At 36.7% G+C, this 26413-nt stretch overlaps 1 protein-coding gene across 1 annotated transcript; it reads right to left on the bottom strand.

The window, feature by feature from the left end:
- Nucleotides 1-450: 450 nt before the first annotated feature.
- Nucleotides 451-26409, bottom strand: SLC9A4 (solute carrier family 9 member A4). Its single transcript, XM_026666771.2, has 12 exons — nucleotides 25945-26409; nucleotides 23346-23809; nucleotides 20809-21068; nucleotides 18418-18635; nucleotides 17828-18030; nucleotides 17382-17468; nucleotides 15411-15481; nucleotides 14718-14879; nucleotides 7125-7221; nucleotides 4229-4360; nucleotides 3254-3347; nucleotides 451-929 (listed from the first exon to the last, which is right to left on the bottom strand). The coding sequence occupies exons 1-12, from the start codon at nucleotides 26204-26206 to the stop codon at nucleotides 679-681; spliced, it is 2301 nt and encodes a 766-aa protein (XP_026522556.1). The 5' UTR covers nucleotides 26207-26409; the 3' UTR covers nucleotides 451-678.
- Between the last annotated feature and the right edge of the window lie 4 nt (nucleotides 26410-26413).

Here is a 26413-nt window from a genome sequence, read left to right as displayed (position 1 = left end):
GGTTCTCCAGAACTGGTCAGAACCTGATGAATACCACCTCTGCTTTGATGTTACAAAGCAGGTATTGGAAGTCAAAATAGATTTATACACATGTAAAATATATGTTTTGAAACCTCTTCAGCTATGAAACTTGTGAATGAAGATTTGAGTCAGTGCAAAAGTGTTTCCTTAAAAAGAATTGGGCGCTATCTGTGCCTCATAGCACTTCATTCTGATGAAGTCAAGCCAACTGTGTTGCACAGTTGTACAACTACAAAACAAATGCAATGATTATTTTCATAATCCTTGTAGACATTTTCTTCTGCATTTAGGAATGAGCTGTCAGTCAGCTTGATCACAATTTATTGTAACAAGATTTTCTGTATCACAAATCTACTGAAAACAATAATTTTCAAATAGTAGAGACAGATTACAGATAATCCATATTTCAATCTTTTATTTTGTCCAGAGCATCTAAGAATACATAAATTTTCCATTTAGAAGTTTCCAACAATTTATGAAACATTTGGCATGAAAATTGTCATCATAGCATGCAGTGAAGGTGAGGATTCATTTTTTTCTTTGAGTAAAGTGTCTTTTGGACTGATAAACATGGTTTTTGCCTCTGGTTTCTCCTGCCCATACAACAACAGGTGCTGTAGGGCATGAGGCCCTGTTGACCTCATCCTCTGACTCAAGTTACTGAGTATCAGTTTCAAGAACAGCATTAAGTTGAGGCTTCGGGGCTAAAAGTGGTTTTTGTATTCTGGCTCGCTGATCCTGTTGATTTGTTCTTTTCTGCCTTGTAAAACTGGCTGGTTTAGTTCGTGAATGCATTTGCTCCATTGGGAGAAATTCCTTCTGCTGACGGTGTTTCTTCTGAGGTGACCTTGGTCCAGCCTCTGAATTATGCATCATGAAGACAGATTCGGAATCACTGCTACCATACCCTGAATTCAGAAAGAAATATTTAGGAGGAGAAGTTGCAGACAACAATATCATGGCCATGTATTCTATTTGCAGAAAACAGTTGACAGTGAGCTCCAGCTCTTGCTGACTCAGCAGTTCTAAAGCAGTGACTGTTAGTACATAGATGTGTATCACTTCGGCGGACACATTTATGTGGTTATAAGAAGAGCCCACAAGTGGGCATTCCCTGGGTAACAGTGATGTCACCTGCCATATTTTTAACTTAAAACTATCTTAGGTGCTTCTGACATGAATACAACAATGACCATTAGAACCAACAATTGGACAACAAGCTAAACAAAAGATTGTTTAGTCACAGTTTTGTTTATCATAGTGATATGCACTGTATTTCTATTTAAATTATAACTATTATACTTTGCCTTATACAAAAAGGCCATATAGATCTAGCACTCTTTTCCCTTTATTTTGTGGAGACATCTTCTTTTCTTGGGTGCCATAAAGTTACATTTCTACTTCTTGTCCATAATTTTGAAGATTCTTTTTAAGCACAAAGAAATCTTTATTAAAGAATAGACAAAACTAGTGTAATGAAGAAACTAGGGCTCCTTATGATTATTGATAAAAATAGTAACATTTGGTCTAAATAAAATTGGGTGGGGATAAGATTCTTTAACTACAAATTCAAGGTGAACACTGGATAAAGTGTTGTTGTAATACTTGTGTACCACTCAGAGTCACTGATAGGTGGTCATAGAAATTAAAATAAATAAATAAATTCTCTTTTTTGTAAATCTGATTGTCCAAAGCTTTGACTATATTGAGTCCAATGATTCATGCAAGGGTTCACCTCTTTTATGGGTATTATTAATATTTTGGGACATTGAGTCAACTGCTGGACCATAAAGCCAAGATGAGCAAGATCTGCAATTAATAAATGGTTTTCTTGGGTTTTTCACTGGGTTTGGGGCACATTTAATTATCAGGTTCAAAGAAGGTTAGCTTTAGGACTTTTTGAAAATAAGAAATCTCTGCCCTAAAATATTGCACATGTATGCATGCACACATATGTGTGTGTGTGTACACACACATACACATACACACACGCTGGAGGTTTTTTAGAAGTGATTGGACAACCATTTGTATGAAATGTTATAGGGTTTTCTGTTTGAGTAGGGAGTTGGACTAGAAGACCTCCAAGATACCTTCTAACCAGAGGTGGTATTCAGTAGGTTCTGACCAGTTCTGAAGAACTGATAGTGGAAATTTTGAGTAGTTCGGAGAACTGGCAAATACAACCTCTGAGATTTTACAGTAACCTTCCCCTGCCATGCCCACCAAGCCACACCCACAGAACCAGTAGTAAAAAAATTTGAATCCCACCACTGCTTCCAACACTATTTTTCTAGTATATAATACATACCTTAGCCTGTATTGCCAGTAAATGGTTTCAGAAATGAAAATTTACTTGTTTGTAAATATTTTTATTGTATGTGTATTTTCTGATATGAAAATCCTGATATGAAACAAGTATAATAGGCACATATTTTTTCATCTACCGCTCATGTTGCTACTTTTTAATAATTTGCTTCCCTCTGCCTTTAGCAAATGTAAAATACTTGAAAAAATATAGCTGCCTATTTATACCTACTTAGTAGTTAAAGATTAAATGGAAATTAGAACTCTGCTGGTAAAATCTGGACAACCATATGATAACAGAAATCTAACTTTTTGGTAACATCTAATAGTTAGCTAATTGCAGCCATGTGTAAAATAATTTGGAATTCATGGGGTGAAAGTAGAACTGCTTCTTTATAGCATCTGAGAGCTTTAAAGGCTACCACATTAGCCTAAAAGGTGACATGGCTGCTTTAAAGAATCAGGGGGTTAGGGCAATTGTACCTTTAATATGAAAGCTTAAAGAAGCTGTGTCTGTATTCAGACTACTTCCTTAAACTAATGCATGGTATTCAAATCAAACAATGCTGTCCAAATGTTATTTGGCTATAAAAGATGTAGAAAAAAAAAATCACTTTTCTGTGATAATGAAGTTAATATCATTTTAAATAATAGCAATGCAAAAAATGGGTATTTCTCTAAACCAGCTTTTCTCAACCAGTGTTTTCCAGTTATTTTGCAACTAAAATTTACAGAATTCGAATAGTAAACATCTGGAAAGCACCAGATTGGTAAGCATTTTAAATTCTGATGGGCACTATCTCACAGAGTCATTGAAAGCAAAACTTTGCCAAGGTTGCATCTATCTGGAACCTGATGGATAATAGCAAAATTAGTAAGGATTGCCAATAATTTTCCATTTTTTATTGTTTTAATTAAGAAGCCTTACCTGTTTGATCATCATCGTTCATCCTGGTTGTTCTTCTCATTGGTTGAGAATTACCAAAGGGTAGGGATAAATAACGTAGGCTTTTACTGGCAGCCTGTAGACAGTAAAAAAAGAGGGGGAGATACACATTTGCAGAAATGTGTGTGGATTCCATTTTGAATTATCTGACCTCTAGTTATAGAGAAAAATGTGAAAAAATATTTGAAATTAGGAAAATTAATACCAACAGTATCGTTTACTATAATGATAGTATAATTGCAAACTTACCCATCATGCATGTGGTATACAGGAATTCAAAACACTGGAATAGTTCCAGTTTCCAACCTGTCCATTGGTGATCCTCATGTCTTTTGCAGCTAGTTAAAAATCTCAGTCAGCTAATCTAACTACTGTTCATCCAAACTATTGAAATCTCTGTCTTTCTAAAACAAAATTAATTAAATGCTTCCTGGTTGAACATTCCCTACAATGACAATAATATTCTTCTGCTAATTCTTTTTTTATTAAAGAAAATAAAATCAGCCACCCCACAGCTGATATGGTGCATCCAATTGCTACATCAATTGCTAAGAAGCAGCAGTATGCACAATACCTATTTAAATACACCTGCCTCCATAGCATTTCCTTTGTACAGAACAAGAAAAAGAGTTAGAAATATAAGCTAATAAATTCAAGGGATGAGATTAAAAATAAGGGGGTGGGATAAAATTAATAGTTTACAGCAATTTAATTCACTCTTCAAACTTGTAAAACCCTGGAAACCATCTTCGCTCTCGTTCATATCCAAACATTATTCCATACATTGCCTTTTAGATCTTAGCCTCTCAATCTATGGATTTATTGGATTGCATATTTTGCTATCTCTATGTTTTTATCCAATCATTAGATAGCTTCTCTCATGTTTGTTTTGGCAGAAACTTCAGCAATTTCCATACACTTTTGCATAAACTCCATAGCTTATTATGTGATAGATACCTGCCCTCCCCATGGTAAGCTATGACCTTTCCTTGTGGTCTGCCGCATGCTGCATCGATGTCGGATAAGTATTTCTTTCGCTTGCTTTTCACTTGTTTCAGGGTCAAGGTTATACCTGTTGTACGATAGTGTCTGAAATGAGAAATGCATTACTTGATCTCACCAGCTTAGCTCCCAAACAATGCATGTAAAATGACCACTTTATAATCATGTGATTTTAGAAAATTGCTATACTGAGAGTTTTTGGAAACGAATTCTTTGTGTGTCTAATCACACTTGGCCAAATGAAATATTCTATTCTATTCTAAATTTCTCCCTTTTCCAAGGGTCAATTCTATTGTAATCAACTTGGCATGGTGTCTTTACAAGAAAGGATGCTGGTTCTCTGATTTTTCCTTTGGAGGAAATTCCCACATTAGCAAAAGTCAACACCCAGGAGATATAGGATAAACTTGGAAGAGATATTAACTCCAGGGATGAATGCCCATAATCCATAGGCTATAGCATCCATGGAAAAAAATAAAGTTGAAATAGATAACAATCTTAGAACATGGTAGTATAAAATCCCTAATAGAAATAAAAATTGGCAGGTGTATATTAAAAATATTGCTATTTTTTTACTTTATTCTGACTTCATCTTAGTAGTTTTCAGAAATACTTCTTAAATCCATAGCTCACAAATAAAATTTTGCCATCTTCTTGAATGGATGAAGCTTTTACAAGAAAGCTAATGACTATTCACTATGCATTACATTCCTGTAGTTATATTGATACCTGCTCTGCAGAAATGGAGGCAGAGGTTTTCTTTGAATCAAACAAAATCTTGAAGAAGAAAAGGATTCATTTGGATAATTATATAAAAGGCAGTCAAGAACAAGCATTAATGAAACTTAAAATTGAAACTTACTGAATATGTATGAAGCAAAACTTCAATATCAAAATTAAAATAATGTAATAAAAACAAGAACAAAATACTGGTAAGGAAAAGCATTACATGGTCAATTTCTACAAAATGTGAGAGGAACGTGGATTAAGATAAAACCTGGTAGTGGCTTATAGCTGGAAAAAGAATCTGACTGCTCAAGAGCAAGCTATTCAAACTAAGGCCAAAATTGAAAAATCATCAAATGATTCAAAATGCAGATTGCACAAAGAAGCAGAAGAAATCATAATTCATATACTTGGCTTGGTCAAAAAGATTGCACACATTTATTATAAACAAAATAATATAGTTGCCAAAATATAGCTGAGTCACTGGAACACCTGTAAAAATTATGTGCTAGTAAATAAAAAAAAAATAGTGGAAACCTAGAGTTGAAAATTACACCGAAAAGGACTATTTTGTTAATTTTTATTGCAAAATTGACAAACTCAAGTTATCCCCTTGCAGATTAACAGATTTATTTAAGTATGGAATAATACATTCACTTCTATTCCTCAACTATAATTTTTTCAGGAAAGATTTTACATCATCCCTCCTTAAAATTTGCATCACAGTAATATATTGGACACTTGTCTTTACAATTCTTTTATTTTGATCTATTTATCCAATGTAGAATGCTCATCAGTGACTCTTACACCTTCTGCCAATTTAAAACCAAGTTTAAAAAAATTACATTATTTGGCAATGTTGTTTCAATGCATTTTAACAAAGACAATAATTAAGAAGTCAGGTGTTACTTTAAAAGCCAACCAATGTGTTATAGTTGAGTCTTTGGGGCCAATGCATACTATAAAACTCATGTTAGTCTTTAACATACAACCAGGTCCAATCAGATGCTACAATCAACTATGTAATATAGCTGCCGCCCTACAAACTAAACCTATTGAATTGTTGAAAATTTAAAATAAGGGGCGCCTGCCACCTAGTGCTCATCTTTAGATTCCATTCCATTTCTTTTGCATGCATCCTTTTTTCCTAACTCACTTGCCAGATCTAAAGCTCAGACATTATAATTAATTAAAAGATAATTCACAACTAAGGAAAAAAAACCCACTTCTTTATCTAATAAATGAGAAGTTCTGCCATCGATGTGGCTTAAGGGACAGACAGAATAAATTCATGAAGGATCCAGATATTAGTGGCTACTAGTCCTGGTAGTTGTTTATTACTTCTGAATTACCAGTAACATATCTCAAATCCCAGCAGTAGCTCTCAAGAAGATTTTGACCTCTGTTGGATTTGGTTTACCTCTCTGTAACACAGAATGCCAGATTAGATAACCTTTTGGCCTGTTGTGCTCTTTTTAAATTCTTGTGTTTATTTATTTATAAAACAAATTTATATAGTCACCCACCTTCCCCCCAAAGGAGAGTCTGGATAGCACATAGCAATAAATAAAACAGCCAAGATAAAACTGATAAAGAGCTAAAAAGTCACAGCAATAAATAACATAATAACCAAAATATTAGCCATGGATGAAGGCAGAATAAAAATGGTTCCCTTAGCAATGGAACCACCATGACGAAATCTTAGCCCCAAGTATAATAAAGTCTTGAGGGTTTTTCAAAAATTTTGAAGGAGCACATGGATTCTCTATTCTTCAAACTTGAACACTTTAACAACCTACTTGTCATTTTTTAAAATAACTCTAAGGTATGTTTGAGATGGCAATTCTAAACTCCTTCCTTTTTTCTTTTCCTTTTTTCTGGAAGCCCAAGTGTCAGTGAAAGTGATTTTATGGCTGTCCTACAAAGACACATCAGAAGTATTGGAATGAATTCATTAAAAACAATGAGCCAATCTCTTCTTAATATTATTCTGCACTTCAGCTACAACCATAGCTTTCACTCCAGGCAATTCTGCCACCACCGACTTCTGCTAAGGTGTGAAATAATTCAAACATGATCTTTTCTTATGTAACAGGAACAGGTTATCAGAACTGAAAGCACATACCCTTTGCCTCACTTGATACAGATTATGTGCCAGCATGTTCTGCATAGATTCCACATCTTTAGGGGAAAGTTTCTGTATTCTTTCCTTCCTGCACCTCCTGCAAACAAATATGAATACAAATGTTATTTGACTAAGCTAAAAGTTCAATCATTATTTCACTAGAATAGTTTCGCCTACATTCTGTTATCAGTTATTGTTACCTGTAAGTTGACTTTCCTAACAAAGGATGGCAAGAAATCATTTGTAAATCAATGGAACAAACTGCTTAATTTCTTTGCAAGATGTATATGTATATTTGAGTATTATCACTATTAGGTACAGCAGTCTTCTTAGTAAAAAATAAAATAATTTATAGAGGTGTAATGTAGAAAGAAGAAATTCATTACATAAGCTACATATAAATGCAAGTAGAACCATGACCATTAGTGGCTATCTGCATGTATCACACACATATAAAGTTTCTTTGTTGAAGTGTGTATCATAACATATTAAAATCAGAGTCAATGTTGAATGACTTTAAAATGCAATTAGTTTAATTGGTGAATCAAGATGAGGGATCAAAAATATAAATAAAGGGGAGAAACCCCTAAGTTCAATTTTTTTAAAATCTATATTGAAATTAATAGAATTTAAATTACATAATCAGATACCCTGGATATTATAAACTAATATAAACAAAGTATGTCATAGTTCTTCTAGAACCAAAATTCTCAACCAGCGCTACTAATACTACAAGTGTAATTTAGAAGTAGTCTGGTTTGGAAATAAAGTAACTCACTGAAACTTTGAATTTTAAAAAACCTACATAATTATAAAATGCTTCTAAACAGATATTTTTATTTCTCTCGTTTTAAGACCTAGTTCTCAAAGTAACTTGATTGGACTTAAGATATGCCAGATTGACAACAATTGTGATTGTGTACAGGTTTATTTTTTCCTAGGAATTTTTTTACTGTTTTTTTTAGTCTTATTATTCTCAAACCTATCATTTCATAGTCTAAAGAAACTTCTTTTTAAAAAACAGGACCAGCCATGCTACTACCATAAGTAAAGATACAGAATTATTGGAAAATGTAGAAAAGCAGCAAGATATTGGATACTATCATGAATTAGCCTATGCTAAGCTCTTTATTCCTACTATCTCCATTGTTGAAACTGAATAACTGTCAGAAGTGTCATTCTGGACTGGACAGAATAACTGTCCAGTCCAGAATGAAATGGTACAAATGGAACAAGAAAGAAGGCACCATGTTGCCCTTTGTTTTGGTGAAAAAAACATTCGAGCTTAGGCCAATCTTCACAGTAAAATATTATTAACAATATTCCAGAGACAGGAGTTTCCTACCGTGTTTCTCCAACAATATGGCCTCCACCAATAGGAACGCCCAGCATGTTTTATCGGCATAAAATCAAATTAAGCTCCTCCCCCCAAATTAAGGCCTATATTAAACATGCAAAATGGGGGGAATGGCGGGGGGGCTTGCCGTTAGGAAGTAGTTTTGTTGCATACCCGGGTATGGTTCTGCCTGTGTTGACCTCGGCGTTGGTGGGGCACTTCGTATCGGGAGACCTTCCTCTGTTGCTTTCCCTTCTCCCCGTGCTGCTGCGGCATTTAAAGCAATGCCAAGGCATTTGGCGCAGCCATGCGCGGCCAGCCAGGGCTCCTCCCTGCAACCGGAGCCCAGCGGAGACACTCGGCTTCAGGCGCTCCTGTCGCTGCCTTCCCTTTGCCTTCGAAGGTAAAGCCAATTCTTTTAAAAACGATGCCCTACTACTGGTACGACAAAGCCTCCCCTGCCTGGGAGGGCAGCCCAACCCCATGTGGGGAGGCGAATCTCCCAGGACTGCAGCGCAGGATCGGCCCACCCCGGGAGAAGCACCCAGCCGCCATCCCTGCCTGGCACCAGGCAGAGTGTGAAGAGCTTCGCCTGGGGCGCCCAGCGCAGCTGACAGGCGGGCCCTCCTGCCCAGTGGCAGAGCTCTCACCAAGGCAGCGAGCACCTCCCCACTGGACCCTCCGCTCATCCCGTGCGGGCTGGGCAGAGCTGGGAAAGCAAGCCGCGGGTGCATGCCCGCCTGCCAAGCAAAAGAGCCGGGCCGACCTGAGCTTGGCTTCCTTCCCAAGTCCCTCCAGCGTGAACCCGAAAGGGCCACCGGGAGAGGCCGCCCAAAGCAGTTATAGCGCCCACCCATCCGTGGACAGGGAGGCAAGGTGACAACCTGTGCCGCATCCTCCTCTGAGCTGAGCCCTGCTGAGTCAGTGCCTCTGCCTGATGCCCGTTCCACTGCAGTGTTTGGAGCTGCCGGCGCATTTGGAGATGCGTGGGGACGTGGATGGGCTGGGCAAGGGGTGGAAAGGATGGGCAGCTTCGGGCTCTCTCCGCTGGCTAGGGAAGCAGCGCTGCCATCACCTCGCCTCCCTGTCTGCGGACAGGTGGGCACTATCACTGCCTCGGGCAGCCTGTCCCGGTGGCCCCTTCGGGTTCGTGCTGGAGGGACTTGGGAAGGAAGCCAAGCTCAGGTCGGCCCGGCTCTTTTGATTGGCAGGTGGGCGTGTACCTGCGGCTCACTTTCCTGGCTCTGCCCAGCCCTCATGGCTCTGGCGTGGCCCTGGCGGGATGAGCGGAGGGTCCGGCAGGGAGGCACTCACTGCCTTGGTGAGAGCTCTGCTGCCGGGAAGGAGGGCCCGCCTGTCAGCTGCGCTGGGTGCCCCAGGTGAAGCTCTTCGCGCTCTGCCCGGCGCCAGGCAGGGATGGTGTCTGGGCACTTCTCCCAGGGTGGGCCAATCCTGCGCTGCGGCCCCAGGAGATTTGCCTCCCCACGTGGGGTTGGGCTGCCCTCTTGAGCAGGGGAGGCTTTGTTGTAGTAGGGCGTCGTTTTTAAAATAATTGGCTTTGCCTTCGAAGGCAAAGGGAAGGTGGCGACAGGAGTGCCTGAAGCCAAGTGTCTCCGCCGGGCTCTGGTTGCAGGAAGGAGCCCTGGCTGGCTGCACATGGCTGCACCAAATGCCGTGGCGTTGCTCTAAATGCTGTGGCAGCAAGGGAGAAGGGAAAGCAACAGTGGCAGAAGGTCTCCCAATACAAAGTGCCCCACCAATGCCGAGGTCAACATCCAAGCTATTGCTGCCCGCCCACCTGAGGATGCAAGGGGAAGGAATTAATTCACCCCCGAAAAGACGGCCGTTTTTTCGTGGGTCAAAAAAAATAAAGCCCGGCCTTATTTTGTGAGAAACACAGTAGAAATATGAAAGTGTTTTGTTTCTTTATAGAAATTTAAAGAGCACTAAAAATTGGAGGTCAACAAATAGAAGTTGCTAGAGTTAAGGAATCACAAAATACAGTATGTTTGAATCAATGTAATCGTGAAGGCTCTGTCTGGAAACAGTTTCAAGGGAGGAGTGAGTACCACTCTGCTGTCATTATATGGAACTCATTTCTGAGTTGGCTAATACATCAAGACAAAGGGGAAAGCTCATTCATGAGTTTAGCTATTAACCAAGGAAGTTGATAACAGTTCCTTAAGGGAGAAAACACATGGTTTCTCTCCACTCCTTTTACAGATAGACATATGTGCTATGCAACTTATAATACAGATCTGTTTCAAATAAAACAAAGGGAAACCAACCAATAAGCCAATTTTTAAGTAAAAAAATTCTACAGTTTTAAGTATCAGATTTAGTGAAAATTTTACAGTTAAATAAAACTGATTACTTCACTGATGTTTTCTTTTAGAGTAGACTCTAACTTTTCTTGAGTTAACTTTTCTTAACTATTATTTCTTCTTAAATATTTTTTATCCTATGTTTTATTATTTGTAGTATGGTAATTTCAAATATATTATGATTTTTTAAAAAGGCGTATTTGAATGTGTGTGTACATCGTGGCTGTGTAATCCTCAGAATACAAAAGCAACTCATTATTAAGGTTTGTTACATATTTTCAGATTTTATTGCACTATAATATTTTTAAATGAATTTAATGTATATTCATGGAAACATCTAGTCAATGAACATCATGCATTAAGTATTCCAATAAAATCTGCAAGCCAATAGTGGGCTTGTGCAAACTAAATTGTGCATGCCTGTGCCATGTGCAAGCCTATCCTATTTAAATATATCAGAGTTTATGCAAATACAGGAATGTATGTTTAGTTCTCTGGCGTCTCAGCACACACTGAAGAACTAGATGAAGTTTTGTTCATTCTAGCTCCACTTAATCTAAACTAGGGTTACCCAGGGGTGGGATTCAAACTTTTTAACAACCAGTTCTGTAGGCGTGGCTTAGTTGGTGGGCGTGGCTTGGTGGACATGTGACTGGGTGGACGTGGCTTGGTGGTCATGTGACTGACTGGGTATGGCCAACTCAATATCACTCACATCAAGGCACGCATCTCCTCGCCTGGCCTCTCGTGACTGTGGGGATGCTGCAACAGTCGTAAGTGTGAAAAATGGTCATAAGTCACTTTTTTCAGTGCCATTGTAACTTTGAATGGTCACTCCACACCAGCAAAGGAGGGGGAAAAAACTCCAGAGACGTTCCTGAGACAGGAAGTCTAGTCCTGCCAAGAATGTAATAAGGGTTAACGGAGAGGCAGTTTCTGTAAGCAACACCAGAATGTTTCCTTCCTGCCTTCCTTACAGGATTAGGCCAGTAATTTCTTCTAACAACCAGTTCTCTGAACTGCTTAGAATGTTAACAACTGATTCTAGAGAATAGGTGCGAACTGGTAGAATCCCTGGGGTTATCAGATCTAGACTGCCAAAACCCAGTTGATCTTCTGATGACAGCAACAAACTAATATCTTGTTACATCTCTTTGGTGCCATGTCTAACATCATCTGTATTTTTGCAGCCTAAATATGATAGACTTTTTACTTTTTTCTGTACAGTACTTATTTTAAAAATTATGTAGATGGAAGGTATCACTTTGGTCTAAGTAAAAATTTAGCCCAATGAAGTTATATACTCAAAACCTAAAGGATAGTCCCATCATCCTGCAGCTGAAGGTCTTTTGTCTTGTAGATAGGCTGGCCCAGAGTTTCTTAACGTGCACCAAAATATCTGCTGCGGGGCAGGGAGCTGGAGCTCTGAGTTTCTGTCTTTAGAAACATGTTTCTCCTTTAGGGAAAATATAATATTCTGCCTTTTTAATATTTCCTAAAATATTACATTCCTCTAAGAGGGGTGGGTGCTAACTTTCTACATTCAGTAGCATCAATTCACATATTCAGCTGCAAATTTCTGATTATCTGTTGTCTATCAAAGTTGCTCCCTCCAGATGTGGCCTTCAAATGTAGCCAAACTGCTATAAAAACCATTGCTTCTCACCATCAGCAACGTTGCCTGGAGAACCATATGTTGCCCCTGTTCATTATATTCCTTGATTAAACAAAATATTTGCATTGTTCTGACAAACAGTTCTTTTTTTTTTTTTTTTCCCTAAGACTAATATCTTCTTCATTTTTTTTTTTTTTTTTTTTTTTAAAATAAATTTTATTAAATTTACAATTAAAAACATATCGACATTACATACACAAAAGGGAAAAAAACAAAAAAAGAACATTGGTCTTACAAACTGGAAAGAAAAGAGAAGAGGAGATGTAAAAGAAAGAAAGAAACAAAGGAAGAGAAAGAGAAAAAAAGAAAAAAAAGAGATGCATTTAAAAACAGACAATATCCTTTTTGACAGTCTGCAAGATCCAATTCTCCTACCTTAATTTGAATACACACATCTTATCGATATCTATGCTTAAATTACCCATTGTCCATTAAGCAGTTTATCTCTGGACTAACCAATTATACCAAGAGTTCCAATTATCGTAAAATGTTGAAGCCTCTTTGTTTTTAAGTGCTATAGTTAATTTATCCATTTCTGCACAATCACATATTTTCTGGATGACCATTTGTTCTGTAGGTGCATAGGGTGATTTCCAACACTGGGCAAATGCTAATCTGGCTGCAGTTAGGATATGAATTGTTACATATTTCATCTTTTTGGGTAAATGTTTATCAGAGATCCCTAGTAGGAAGAACTCTGGTTTGTATTCGATTTGTTCTTTGGTTATCTCCTCCAACCATTTTCTGATTTTTGCCAATATTTCTGGTTTTCTTTGCAAGACCACCACATATGAAAGTAGGTTCCTTCTATGCTTTTACATTTCCAGCATTTTGGACTCGTGTTTGGGTTCATTTTCGCCAACCTCGAAGGGGGCAAGTGCCATCTATAAAACATTTTGTATGTATTTTCTTTATATGCTGCCGATTTTGTAATCTTAATATTTCTGTTCCAAATCTTTTCCCATTCTGATAATGTAATACTTCTTCCAACATTCCTGCTCCAGGCTATCATGTTCCTTTGACTATCTCTTGTTCTAATTCTACTTCCAGTAAGTATTTATAGAATTTGGATATGTTCTTTTTGTTTGATCCTAGTAAAATTTTATCTAAATACTGCAGTTTGTTATAAATTCCAAAGTCTTTTATATCTTGTTTGTATCTGCTATGGATTTGTATATATAACCACTGATCAATTTTAAATCCCTGTTCCTGTAGTTCTTGTCGAGTTTTTAATTTTCCTTGCGGATCTAATAAATCTTTATATTTAATCATTTTTGTTATGTCCAAATTATTGGGATGTACCATTGCCTCCATTGTTGATAGCCAGATCGGAATTTTTAGATAGTGTTTTTGCATTTTTTTCCAATTAATTAATAATGAGTCCCTAATGAGGTGTCTATGAAAGTAAGACTGCTTGGGTTTCCCACTTCCCATAAGAAGGCATGCCACCCTCTCTGGAGGTCATGCCCTTCTAATGCTAAAATTCTTTTGTTAAGTAAGTTCACCCAGTCTTTTATCCATAATAAGATAGCTGCCGAATAATATAATTCCCAATTTGGAAGGGCTAGACCCCCTCTACTTTTCGCATCTTGTAAGGCCTTTACATTGATCCTGGGTTTTTTTCCCCTGCCAAATAAATTTAAGTGTGATCTTATTTAATTCTTCAAAAAAAATTTTGGGCAACTTAATTGGGATTGTCTGGAATAAATAAAGAAATTTTGGTAATATATTCATTTTAATCGAGGCAATCCTGCCCAATAAGGAAAGCTGCAACTTATTCCAGGATTCTAAATCTTTCTTTGTTTGTTGAAGTAGTTTATCATAATTGTTCTCTTTAAGTGATTTACCTTGTGGTGTTAACCATATTCCTAAATATTTGACCCTTTTTTGTTACCTGTATCCCCATCATTGTTTCTAATTCTTCCTTCTGGTTTTCTGTTAAATTTTTGGTCATTAATTTCGTCTTTTTTCTATTAATTTTTAATCCTGCCACTGTGCCAAATTGTTCTAATTCTTTTATTAGATTATAACCTTTTTCCATGGGTTCCTCCAAAAAGAAAACCATATCGTCAGCAAACGCTTGTAGTTTATATTCTTCTGATTTGACCCTCACTCCTCTAATTTCAGAATTTTGTCTAACCCGTGTTAAGAGTGATTCTAGGGCAAAAATGAAAAGAAGAGGTGAGAGAGGGCAGCCCTGTCTGACACCTTTTTCTATATTTATTGGATCTGTGACAAACAGTTCTTAACATACTTACAGAGAAGATGATTTGGAAGTCGTAGGTGTCATGCTCCCACTTTCTACCATTTCAATGACTTGTCTGATTTCCAGTTTCTTATATAAAGATACAAGGCTGGATTTAGGCTGTTGTTTGTGCAGTAGTATCTTCTTCAGAAAATTATTGTCAAACCTCTTAAATCTGGTAAAAGCAATAATCAAGATGTCAAACATTGTTCCGGCATTAATTACTTTATAAATCCAAAAATCAAAAATACAAAAAGCAGCAGCTTATCTTGTGTTAAACTGATAAGAAAAGGGCAATCAATTCATTGTTATGGGAGAAAGAGGTGTTGGAAGAACAGAGCATACTTTTGATTCTGAGAGAGGCAAAATCCTGAATTCTTTTACACTTATTCAGCACACTGCCAGATCTTAACAGCCATTCATCATTCAGTAATATGACAATAAATTTCCACTTATGGATAAATATATGAAAATCAAGGTAAAAGAAAAATGTGATTTAATAATTAAAGATAATTTAGTAAATGTGCAAAATGACATATTCAAATACTGAGTGAAGATATATTCCAATCCATCCTGCTTTAAACTAAATCAATATTTCTTATGTCTTTCTTTAGTTTTCCCAGTTAGTTTAATTTCAGCTTAGTTTATTCAATTTAGTTTTATCCAGTTATTTTATTTTGACTAACAATCATAGACACATCCTTACTTGTCTCTCAGTTGATAATGGCTCCAGTGTCCACATATATCTTCAATTCCAGCTTTTAAATGATCCATCAACTATAGATATAAAAATTTTATTATGAATTAAAACATTTCTTTTTTATTATTATTAATTTATAATGTAAAATACAAAAATGCAAAAGAAAATAGTAGAAAAGATAGGGGAGAGAAAAGGGAAGGGGAAAGTGTAGGAAAAAGGGGAAAAAAAGAAAGAAAAGGCATTGACTTCCAATTCCCTTTGGTACAGTAGACTAAGATAATAATATCAAAACTCAACTTTTTACTTTTATATAATACAGGTAGTCCTTGAATTACAACAGCTCATTTAGTGACAATTCAAAGTTACAGCGGTGCTGAAAAAAGTGACTTATGACTGTTTGTCACACTTACAACATTGCAGCATCGCTATAGTCACATGATCCAAATTAAGATGCTTGGCAACTGGTTCATATTTATGACCATTGTCATGTCTCAGAGTCATGTGGTCCCCTTTTGCAACCTTCTGACAAGCAAAGTCAATGGGGAAATTAGATTCACTTAACAACCGTGTTACTAAATTAACAGCTGTAGTGGTTCACTTAACAATGGTGGTAAAAAAGGTCATAAAATAGGGGAAAGTTCACTTAAATGTTTCACTTAGCAACATAAATTTTGGGTTCAACTGTGGTCATAAGTCAAGGACTACCTATAGTATAAACTAGCTATTTTTATAACAACAAACTAATCGGTAAAACCCAAAATCAATATTTCTTTTTTTTCCACTTCAAGCATAAAGTCCAGAAGCAGTTTCCATGAATTACATTTCTTGCATTCTAGAATAAGTACACAGCAGTTTATTTAAAAACAGAATTCTGCAAATAGAAATAATGGAAATTCTCAGTGTTTATCTTCTACAGTGGAACCTCCGGTCGTGAACGCTCCTGTTCGAGACCAAATTGGATTCCGACCAGTGGTGGGATTCAAAAAAATTTACTACCAATTCTGTGGGCATGGCTTGGTGGGCGTGGCTGGGAAAGGATACTGTAAAATCTCCAGTCAGAGGTGGTGTTTGCCGGTTCTCCAAATTACTCAAAATTTCCACTACTAGTTCTCCAGAACTGGTCAGAACCTGCTGAATACCACCTCTTGTTCCAACCAAAAAATCCACCCAAATTTTTAATTGGGTCACAATTCAAAAATCGGGTGGCAAACAAACCCTTGCCACTGCGATTTCCCCTTTCACACATGTGCAGTCTGTCCATGCATGCGCAGTCGGTCATGCTTCCAGTCACAACCAAATTGGGTTGCAACTGTAGTCCTGGAATGGATTAAGGTCACGGTCCAAGGTTCCACTGCCTTGATTATAATATTGGATATACTAAATCAAAATCCACAAATAATATTGATCCTGAAGTCCTGTGTTCAAAACAGCATCCCCTCAATATGAATATAATTTCAAGGTAATAAGTAAAAGCATTTATCTTATAATATTCTTCAAAACTGTATGGATAAAACCAGAATAAAGCATGAGGACCGTTAGAACTGTGGCTTTCTTTGGCACTAGCATCATCAAATAAGAGTTGTTCCAAAATCTTAACACATGAAACATTGCATCTGCTGAAATATCTTATCCTTTGCTTCTGTGATCAAAACCTGCCCCAAAACACTAAATCGAAATAAAATAGGGGGGGGGGGGAAATCCATGAAAGACTGCATTAAATCAAAACTGCAGCCGCTCCTGTCAGTCATGAAGAAGCAGGGAAAATCCCAAAGGTCAAAAGAACAGTTAGTTATCAAGTTTCAGGTTTTAAAGTCATACAGTACATACTTTGAGGCAGCTGATCCCAATTGCAAACCTCAAATTAAAAATGAATAGCTATTCCTATATGTTTGAAGACCCAAAGCCATTAAGAGCAGGCAATAATTTATAATCTTCCTATGTTCCTGTTGTCCATTAATACTAAAAAATTCAACTTACTCGCATATGAATTTCTTCATTTATTGATTCTTTTTTATTGGTCTTCTTAACATCTAGGTATTTTACCAGAGGTCTAATGGTGATTCCCTTTGTGTGAAATAAAGAAAGAAGAAAGAAGAAATGCAACCATTAAACTGTGCAACTAAACAATATGAATGAGATACCTGTAGTATTAATTGAGGCCTAGCATACTTCTATTTCCTCATTATTTCACATGCCAAAATAGCTTCGGGGGGGAGGGAGTAGCTGGTATTTTAAAAAGCCATTTTTACCAGTATGATGCATTTACCCTTGTGCACAAAATCCTGAGTCCATATTTGTAAGAACACAGGATCAAGTTAGATGAATGGATGAGGAAGATCTGCAGGGGAAACATGCCTCCAATAAAATATTCCTCTAATGTCTGCAAGATGCACTGATGCTTTGTGATGAAATATTCTCCTTACCTGAATGAAAACAGTAAAGTATATCACCACAATAGTAGATGTGATAAACATCTTCTTTTTAGGAAAGAGGGTTGTAGGAAGCAAAAACGCAAGGGAGAAGCTGCTGGCTCCTCTTAGCCCACTATAGGTAACAATAAGTTGATCCTTGAGAGTAAATTTGTAAGTGCGGAACTTGTTGCAAATAGAGAACAGAAAGAACACACCTAAGAAACAAAATAATAAAAAAGCATAACTCCCTAATAAAACAGAACTGGAAACACGTATGTTATGCAAACTATCCAAGCCAAACAAAGAATCCTGTATAGTAATGAAAGATCTAACATAACTTGCTTATCCTGCCTTAAGCAATATATCCGGAAGAGTTCTATAGGTAACACTTTCTCTCAGCAAAGTAAATTATGCCTCAATCTATCTTAGTCAATACATTACACCTGAAGTCTTTGTTAAACTGGTTAGACCAGTCAGATCTGAACAGTCCCAACATTTCTCTTTCTGTTTTACGTTCTCTCCCTCTTACTTTCTGTCTCAGCTAGAAATGTTCAAAGCTTTTTATCCATCCAGTTTGTTTTCAAGTTGCCTATGCAATTTACTTAGTGCTCTCCAAAGCATGCAGAAAAGCAGGGTGAAGCCAATGAAAGCCCAGTTCCACTCATGGTTCCGACCAATTGTAGACACTCCCATGAACACGAAGATCAGGGTCTCGCTGATACTGCTCAGCATTTTCATGAAGTATTTTATGGTTATATAGGAATTTTGAGAAATATTGGCTTCCACATATTTCTTCATTGTCACTGCACATGCTGTAATCCTGTTGAGTCATAAACATTGAAGAAAAGAAGTAAGAACCATTGGAAACAGAGGAACATGAAAAGAGAATTCGGCATATTTCTACATTCATCGTGAGGGTTATTTTACAGTGTCAATCAGAAATTGGAATTGGAAACAAAAGGAACAATGAGAAACAACAGGAAATTCTCAACATGTTTGGAGCAACATAGAGATTTGCAGAAATCCATTAAAACAAATAAATAATTGGGGAATTAGTTGCTCTTTCCTCAAAAAATCAGGATTAAGCCTGGATTAAGCATGATCTGTGGGCATGCAATTATTATGCATCTTCTAGTAAAGAAACTTGAAAACTAGAGGGCAGTAAAAGTGATATCTTCCAAAATACAGCTTTCAGTTTATAGGGTCCTTAATTGCTTGTCACTCCTTTGGCTATGGTCTATGTAGTATAGCAGCTTTCCTAACAGTCTGACCTCAAGATGTGGGGAAGTTACCATTTATAATATTTATACATTCTCTAAATAGATTTAATGTCACACCTGGAGGCAAACAGAAGCCTGGACCATAACATCTTGATTCAGCTTCTGATTACGTATGACTATTGTATGCTGCCTCATAGCATACAGTTCTCTAGGTACTTTGAAAGCAAGAAAATAATAATAATAATAATATTGAGGAAAATAAAACATGAGAACATTAAGATGAAGAATAAAGTACCTACCACATTCAATGTTGTATAGTTGTGCATTGTTGTGTAGGGTAGAGAAGATTAGAAAGTAGAGAGGCACCAGAAAGTGCCAAGAAGGAAGAATGATCTACAATAATTCTGTTTCACTAGTGCACAAAAAGTTGACTGCTATTTCAATACATTGCTGATGCTAAGCTATATAAATGGGAAATCAGTCTACAGATTGTCCACTGCAGGATTAGTTGGCACAATTAATTTTGTCCATTCTTTAGCAGATGATATGCAACTGAACTCATATCCTTTGAAATTCTGACATCCCCAAATTCTTATCATCTTGTCATGTTTAATGAAACAATGAAAGAAAAAAACAGGTAGCCCTTGACTTACAACTGTTCACTTAGTGACTGTACAAAGTGACAATGGCACTGAAAAAAGTGACTTATGACCAAGTGACAATGAGCCACGGTGGCACAGTGGTTAGAATGACGTACTGTAGGCTACTTCTGCTTACTGCCGGCTGCCTGCAATTTGGCAGATCGAATCTCACCAGGCTCAAGGTTGACTCAGCCTTCCATCTTTCCAAGGTGAGTAAAATGAGGACCCAGATTGTTGGGGGCAATACGCTGACTCTGTAAATTGTTTAGAGAGGGCTGTAAAACACTGTGAATCGCTATATAAGTCTAAGTGCTATTGCTATTGCTATTTTCCACACTTACGACTATTATAGCATGTCCATGGTCACATGATTTACATTCAGATGCTTGACAACTGACTCACATTTATGACTGTTGCAGTGTCCTGGGGTCATGTGATCACGTTTTGCAACCTTCTGACAAGCAAAGTCAATAGGGAAACCAGATTCACTTAACAACCATGTTACTAATTTAATAACTGCAGTGATTTACTTAACAACTGTGGCAAGAAAAGTCATAAAATGGGGCAAACCTCACTTAACAAATTTCTCAATTAGCAACACAACATTTGGGCTTGATTGTGGTTGTAACTTTAGGACTACCTGTAGCTAAATCCATGAAAAAGAATATTAATGTTATCTATGTTTAGTTTAAATTGTTTAAATTGTCAGACATGAACTATTCACAATCTGAAGTATAATCCTTGATCCAGAAAAGGTTAGGTTCTGCTGCAGTTCCAGAAGTCTGTTCATGAACGGAGCTCTGCAACCATTTCACCCTGATTTTGTCTCTAAACTTGGTTAACAGCAGAAATCATGCCAGTGTGAGAAAAAGCACCCAGCATGAAGATATTCCCTAACCTTGACATAAGCGGCACTTAATAAGGGTGTAATTCAGTACCATATGCTGAGTTCATTATTATCAAAGGAGGGAAAGGCCTAAAATGCCTTTGTTTAAATGAATCATTGCCTGGTGCCTAAATCCTTGTGGTTCCTCAAACATTCTTTCTTATCACCCAAGGGTGTAAAACTAGGAAATACTAAGTTAATAAGAGGCTGCCAGCTAGGAAAATGAACATTGCAAGTTTTACTTACGCCAAGATGCCAGATATGTAAAGTATTTCCGCGGTTAAATAGGACAGGTAACTGAACATGAAGACCAAGAGAGGTTCAATGGCAGAAATGTTTTGGGTGAATCGAGTCATAAAAGCTGCCACAAATCCAAAGACGATGCCAAACAGCAGCCCTCCAAGACTGACTACAAAAAAGCGAGCGCAGCCAGCTAGAATGTCAACAGATTCAATTGTTTCATATTTATGCATCTGGGTAAAGTCAATGAATATATTGTATAGGACCTGCGCAGGAGAAAGAAACAAAACATTTCATCCTTAGTTCTCCGCAGAGATTCTCACTGCCATTATCCTTTAGACCAGCTATTTGAGTGCAGCAGATGCCTTGCAGGCAGATGCCACTGCCACTATAGCTTTAAATAAACAATGAATTATGAAGAACTATTTCCCCTCCCATCATTCAATGTCCCAACGGAGCAAAGAAATTCAAATACACTTTAAAAAACAATAAAAAATGGTTGTCCGATCCCTTTTAAGAAGAAATTGAACAACCCATTTAGGATTTCCTGTTTGAGCAGGGGGTTGGACTAGAAGATCTTCAAGGTCCCTTCTGACTCTTTTATTCTGTTATGTTAAAAATAATACAAACACCTGAGAGTAAAACTAGGCTTGATTTCATTGTGTGGCACCAAAAAATACATGAGATTTCAGTGATATTTATATGCATTTCAGCCTCTCCTGCTTATGGTATCTTTAATTCAGATTGTTGCAAAATGATCATCTGTCATAAATTAGTCATGTTCAGAAACATCAAGAATACAAGTTTTTTTTTCACCTGCTGCTGCAATAGACACGAAAGATATTAAATACATAGAAAGCATGAAATACATTCGCATCCTTTGCTAGAAAGCAGGCATGCATGCTAAATGAGTGATCTGTATATTTTAAAATAAATGAATGAATGATTGGAACATTTTTGCTCTTGCTAACTAACTTTGTTTTCAGTCACCAGTTAACTTTGGTGTTATCATTCTGGTCATGGAAAGCACGTCCCAAAGAAACTCATCTGACGCCTTCTGTAATTTTTGTTTTGTTTTTGTTTCCATCTACTGTACCATTTGAAGGCGTGTTTTGAAAAAAAAAAAAGTGACCTGTGCTAGAAACACTGCAAATTTGTACTGATGGTAGATTTAACTTAGATTTTTATTTACATTCTAAAATGTGAGTTTGCCTTTTACTGTTGTATTAGGTCCTCAGGGGATTTCGTTACTGGTGAATGCAAACATTATAACAAAATAAACCAACTAATGAGTGAAATAACTCTTTCTTTGCAACACCCAGCACTGAATAATTCACTGCAATGATATAAGCTACAGTACTTGGAGAAGCATTATCATGTACTCTCACTGCTTCAGCAGGCAAATTTGTCTGAGCTTGGAAAGGAGGTAAGGCTGACCTTAGGTAAAATATGGATGAGAAAGTAGGAGGAGTATTGGAGGCTATGGATTAGACTAGGCAATGGAAATAGGTCCTGCAAAAAGACAGTAGCAAACAACTTTCATATGTTTGCCAAAAAACAGCACAACCATCCTAAAAGATGAAAGAGGGCTACTGAGGAATGCCATTTACAAGGACTCAGGGTTGAGTTCCCAGTGATGGTTCTCTTCTATGGATCAGACTATCTGGAGATAGTCAGTTTTCCTTCATCATGTTGGGCTTCCAAAAGGCCATAAAGACTTGGGAATTTATTAAAAGAATTGAGCAGCACTGTCATAGCATATTGTTTAAGGATCCTTAAGGAGTCAGAAAAGCTTCCTTTAGACATGGAGGCTAGCTGGGTTACTTTGGGCCTCCCATTCAGATGCAAAAAAAAAAAAAGTATTTACCAATTTGCACTGGGCCAGTGTGGCAGATTATGCTCCAAAATGTTAAATTAAGAGGTCTTTGTGCTGCAATGATCGATTCAGCTGGCTATAGCCAGTATATGTAGTCAAAGCAATCTCAATTAACAATGGTATCACTGAGCATAGTTTGAAACCCTAGTGAGAATCATTACTTGATAATAAAAATATGTGATTGGAATTCTTAGTTGGTAACGAGACACCATAGTTCTTAATTCTTTATGAAATGGTTTGCTGTAAATTAATTCCCAACTGCAAAAGCTAAAGGCATGAATTGTTGCTTAGGTAACATTTTGATTAAGGATCTCAGTCTTTGCTATTCCTCAGCTATAAAGTCAGCATGATCTTTGTAATTAAAGTTTTCAAAAGGCAATACAATGAATGTACATTTGGTAGTTTATTTGATGATAAACTTGCCAGATTGTAGCTTAAATCTGGACAGTATGTTCATCTAGTACTAGACTCCATTTGACAAGGGCACTTGTTCTAATCCTTGGTCAGCCACCAAATATATGGGTTATCTTGGGTCTACTTCAAAAGGTTATTCAAATAACAGAAGAGGGATGATTTGGGTTGCCTTGTCTTCCTTGGAAGAAGGAGAGATATGTATACCTGTGCATTATAGAAGCTCAATTTTTACAAAAAGTTGTAACATACTTACTACAGTTATCCCATCATTTAATAAGGATTCTCCAAATATCATCATGTAAAGTTGTTCGTTGACAGACATCTCTTCAAAGACAGTTAAGACAGCTGTTGGATCCACTGCTGAGACCATGCTGCCAAATAACAGGCTGTCAAGCAGGCTCACATCCTTGAGGCCAAAAGGGGTGATCTGGCAAATTCCATAAAGTGACAATCCAATGCCAAAGGAATTTATGAGGGAACCCATTGCAGACCACCAAAGAATTGAACCAAAGTTTTCAAAAAAGGGACGGGTGGACATAAAATAGCCTCCTTCAAGGATAATGGGAGGAAGGAGGTATAAGAAATAAATGCTGGTAGTCATAACTGGTGGAGATTTGTGCTTGGTGCCAAAAATAATCCCACCAACCAAAACACCCATGGCAATGTGGACACAGTTTTCTGGCATGAAGTGTGGAAGACGATGGTAGAGATGGAAACCTTGAAAGAAAAATAGAACCATCATGATATTATATTGGGGTTTGGGAATTTTAAAAAGTCTACCTATGTTCTCCATATTGGATATTAGCCTGATGGAGCCCTAGGATGGATTAATCACACTCTTTCTAAAGGTTACAATTTGTTGCTCTCCGGTTATAATGCTGCAGTGGCCTTGAATGAAGGGAAGAATTTCTGAGCAACCAAAATGCATAAGGATCATTGAAAAACTACACAACCAGACTTGATCAGATAGCTTAATTGTAATTGTGATTAATAGATTTAAACATGTTTAATTTTTTATTGTAGTCTAAGGTGTTTTTTTTAGAGAAATTAATGTCCTTAATATAAAGGATTTATATCACACAATGGTTTGTGATCCTTAGATACTGCCAGTTTGTAATTCAGATTAGGCATTAGGAAAGTTACCATAACATAGATTTCCCTTCTGGATAATGAATATCAGAAGCTGCATCTCAATTCATACTTTCAAACACTTCCTTTGAATCAGAAGATAATGGATTGTGGCCATGCCAGAGAATCTGATAAATGGCCTATACAGATTTCACTGATTAATTGAAGTACACAGGCAGAGACACAGCTTGTTTTTTTGCATCTAGCAACCTAGGATCTGAGTAAATCAGTGAAAATTTGATGTTGTTCAGCTAGTCCTTTTCTGTGTGTGTTTCAGTGTTATGTTTCCTTTTCCTTTCAGTGAAATGCGCTTGTCCTTCACTAATTTTCTTTTTAATCCAATGTCCCATCATATGTTATCCTCTATTCTTCCAGGTATATTGAGTCTAGGGTGGTTTTTACAAAATATCTTCTCAGCCTCCCTTGTCAAACCCTCTGTTTTCTAGCATTGCTTTCTTAGACTTCAATATACAAAAACAGCAGCAACATTTGTGCATTTTCCTCATAGAAGAGTGACAGCAGATATGCTAGTATTTTGTTCCATGACTTTTAGAAATGGTTTTCAGTTCTGATAGACAGACAGACAGACAGACAGATAGATTAGGGATAGGGATAAATCAATTAAATAATCCATTATATCAGAGCAGCTTATACAATTGGAGCTAAAGACTTCATTATCACCATTAACATAATATAATATAGACTGTTCCTTTTTCTGTAAGCAATCTGCATATGGTTACATATTACTCCAATCTATAGATCTTTTAAAAGTGTTTAAGAAGATTGTATTGTAACTTCACAGTGTTCAGGCAAAACACTAGTCACCAAGGACAGTATTCTTACTGATAAAAAAGGTAAACGACTATCAGATTATAACATAATTTAAATTTAAATTCTGTGTATCTGTGACAATGGTCAAGTACAAAGTAAATTATTTTTTAGTTATTTTTAATGTAAGAATTTTAAATTATTTCTAATTTAAATACATATACAGAATGTACATTTCTTAAATTTAGTATTGATCTTCATTGAATTTAGTTTCAAAAGTTAGGAAAGAAAACTAACCATTTAAAATATTAGCAGAATATATTTTCAAGTACTGTGGTTTGAATGAAACAAATCATTGCCTTCCTTTGGAAAATGTAAACTGTTGTTAAAATTGTAGGTCTGTTCACAACCATCTGTGTACTAAAACCCATTGATTACAAGTATATTTACATCCAAGTAAAAGTGCATGGTACTTTACTTTGTAAAATCCTTACCTTCCATACATATTATAACTGGAAGATTAAAAAAAAAACCTTTACATTTTAAAATAAAACTCCAAACTGCAAAACAATCAGTGCTTTTCCAAAGTTAGTGAGGTGAAACTTTCAGAGCAAATTTTAACATGAAACGTTGCATATGCTCTTGAAGGTGTCTGAATTAAAAAGTTGCAACACAGCTCTAAAAATTTTCACATGCACAATTTCACATTTCAAATGTAAATCACATGAAGGTTAATTTGGGGTTCATCACAAAGTAACTTTAAGACCTTTAACACTGTATCTGTTCTCACTGGGTGACAAGTGTACTTAAGTTTTCAAGCCTCAAGTAGAAACTTCTTTGCAACCTAAGTTATCTCACTAAATTGTTATTTCCTTGGTAACAAGCTGTTTTTTTCCCTGTTTTTGCAGTTTTACTTTTTCACACCTACTTTTATTAAAGAAGTATTTTTCACTCACCTATTTTTGCAAGAGAAGCCAAGAGAATCCAAAGTGTAACTTCGTATGGTATTTGCACATATTCATAGTCCAAGGTGAAAATATGTAGCCTCTCATCTCGTCCTGATTCTGTCCCATCAAAGGGGTCAGCTTTATATGAAGCACTAGAATTTGTATGAAAATGTTGCAAAGACAGGTCTCCAGCAGCAAAATAACTATCTAGGCTGGTTAGCAGCAACAAGCAGCTAAAAACATTTGGACATCCAAATGTCTTAACAGCCATGGTGAGAAGAATTTTATGTATGCGACGTCTTCAAGACTGAAATCTTAAACCTGCTTTATCTTTGCTAAATTCCATTTTAAGTCAGAGTCTTTAGGATTGTTCCAGCTTTATGTAGACTTTCCTGTCTTGTTGCTTGGTCTTCTCAAACTCATTCTTCTAAATTTTATTTTCAATATTTTGTAACGTTCCGCTGCCACAGCTTTTAAT

Source organism: Notechis scutatus, chromosome 5 (genome assembly GCF_049901735.1).
Source record: "Notechis scutatus isolate UNSWTSFEM ecotype Mainland chromosome 5, rNotScu1.2, whole genome shotgun sequence".
Classification (NCBI taxonomy): domain Eukaryota; kingdom Metazoa; phylum Chordata; class Lepidosauria; order Squamata; family Elapidae; genus Notechis; species Notechis scutatus.
Note: the sequence above shows the minus strand (reverse complement) of the source record. Positions and strands in the feature narration are given on the sequence as shown.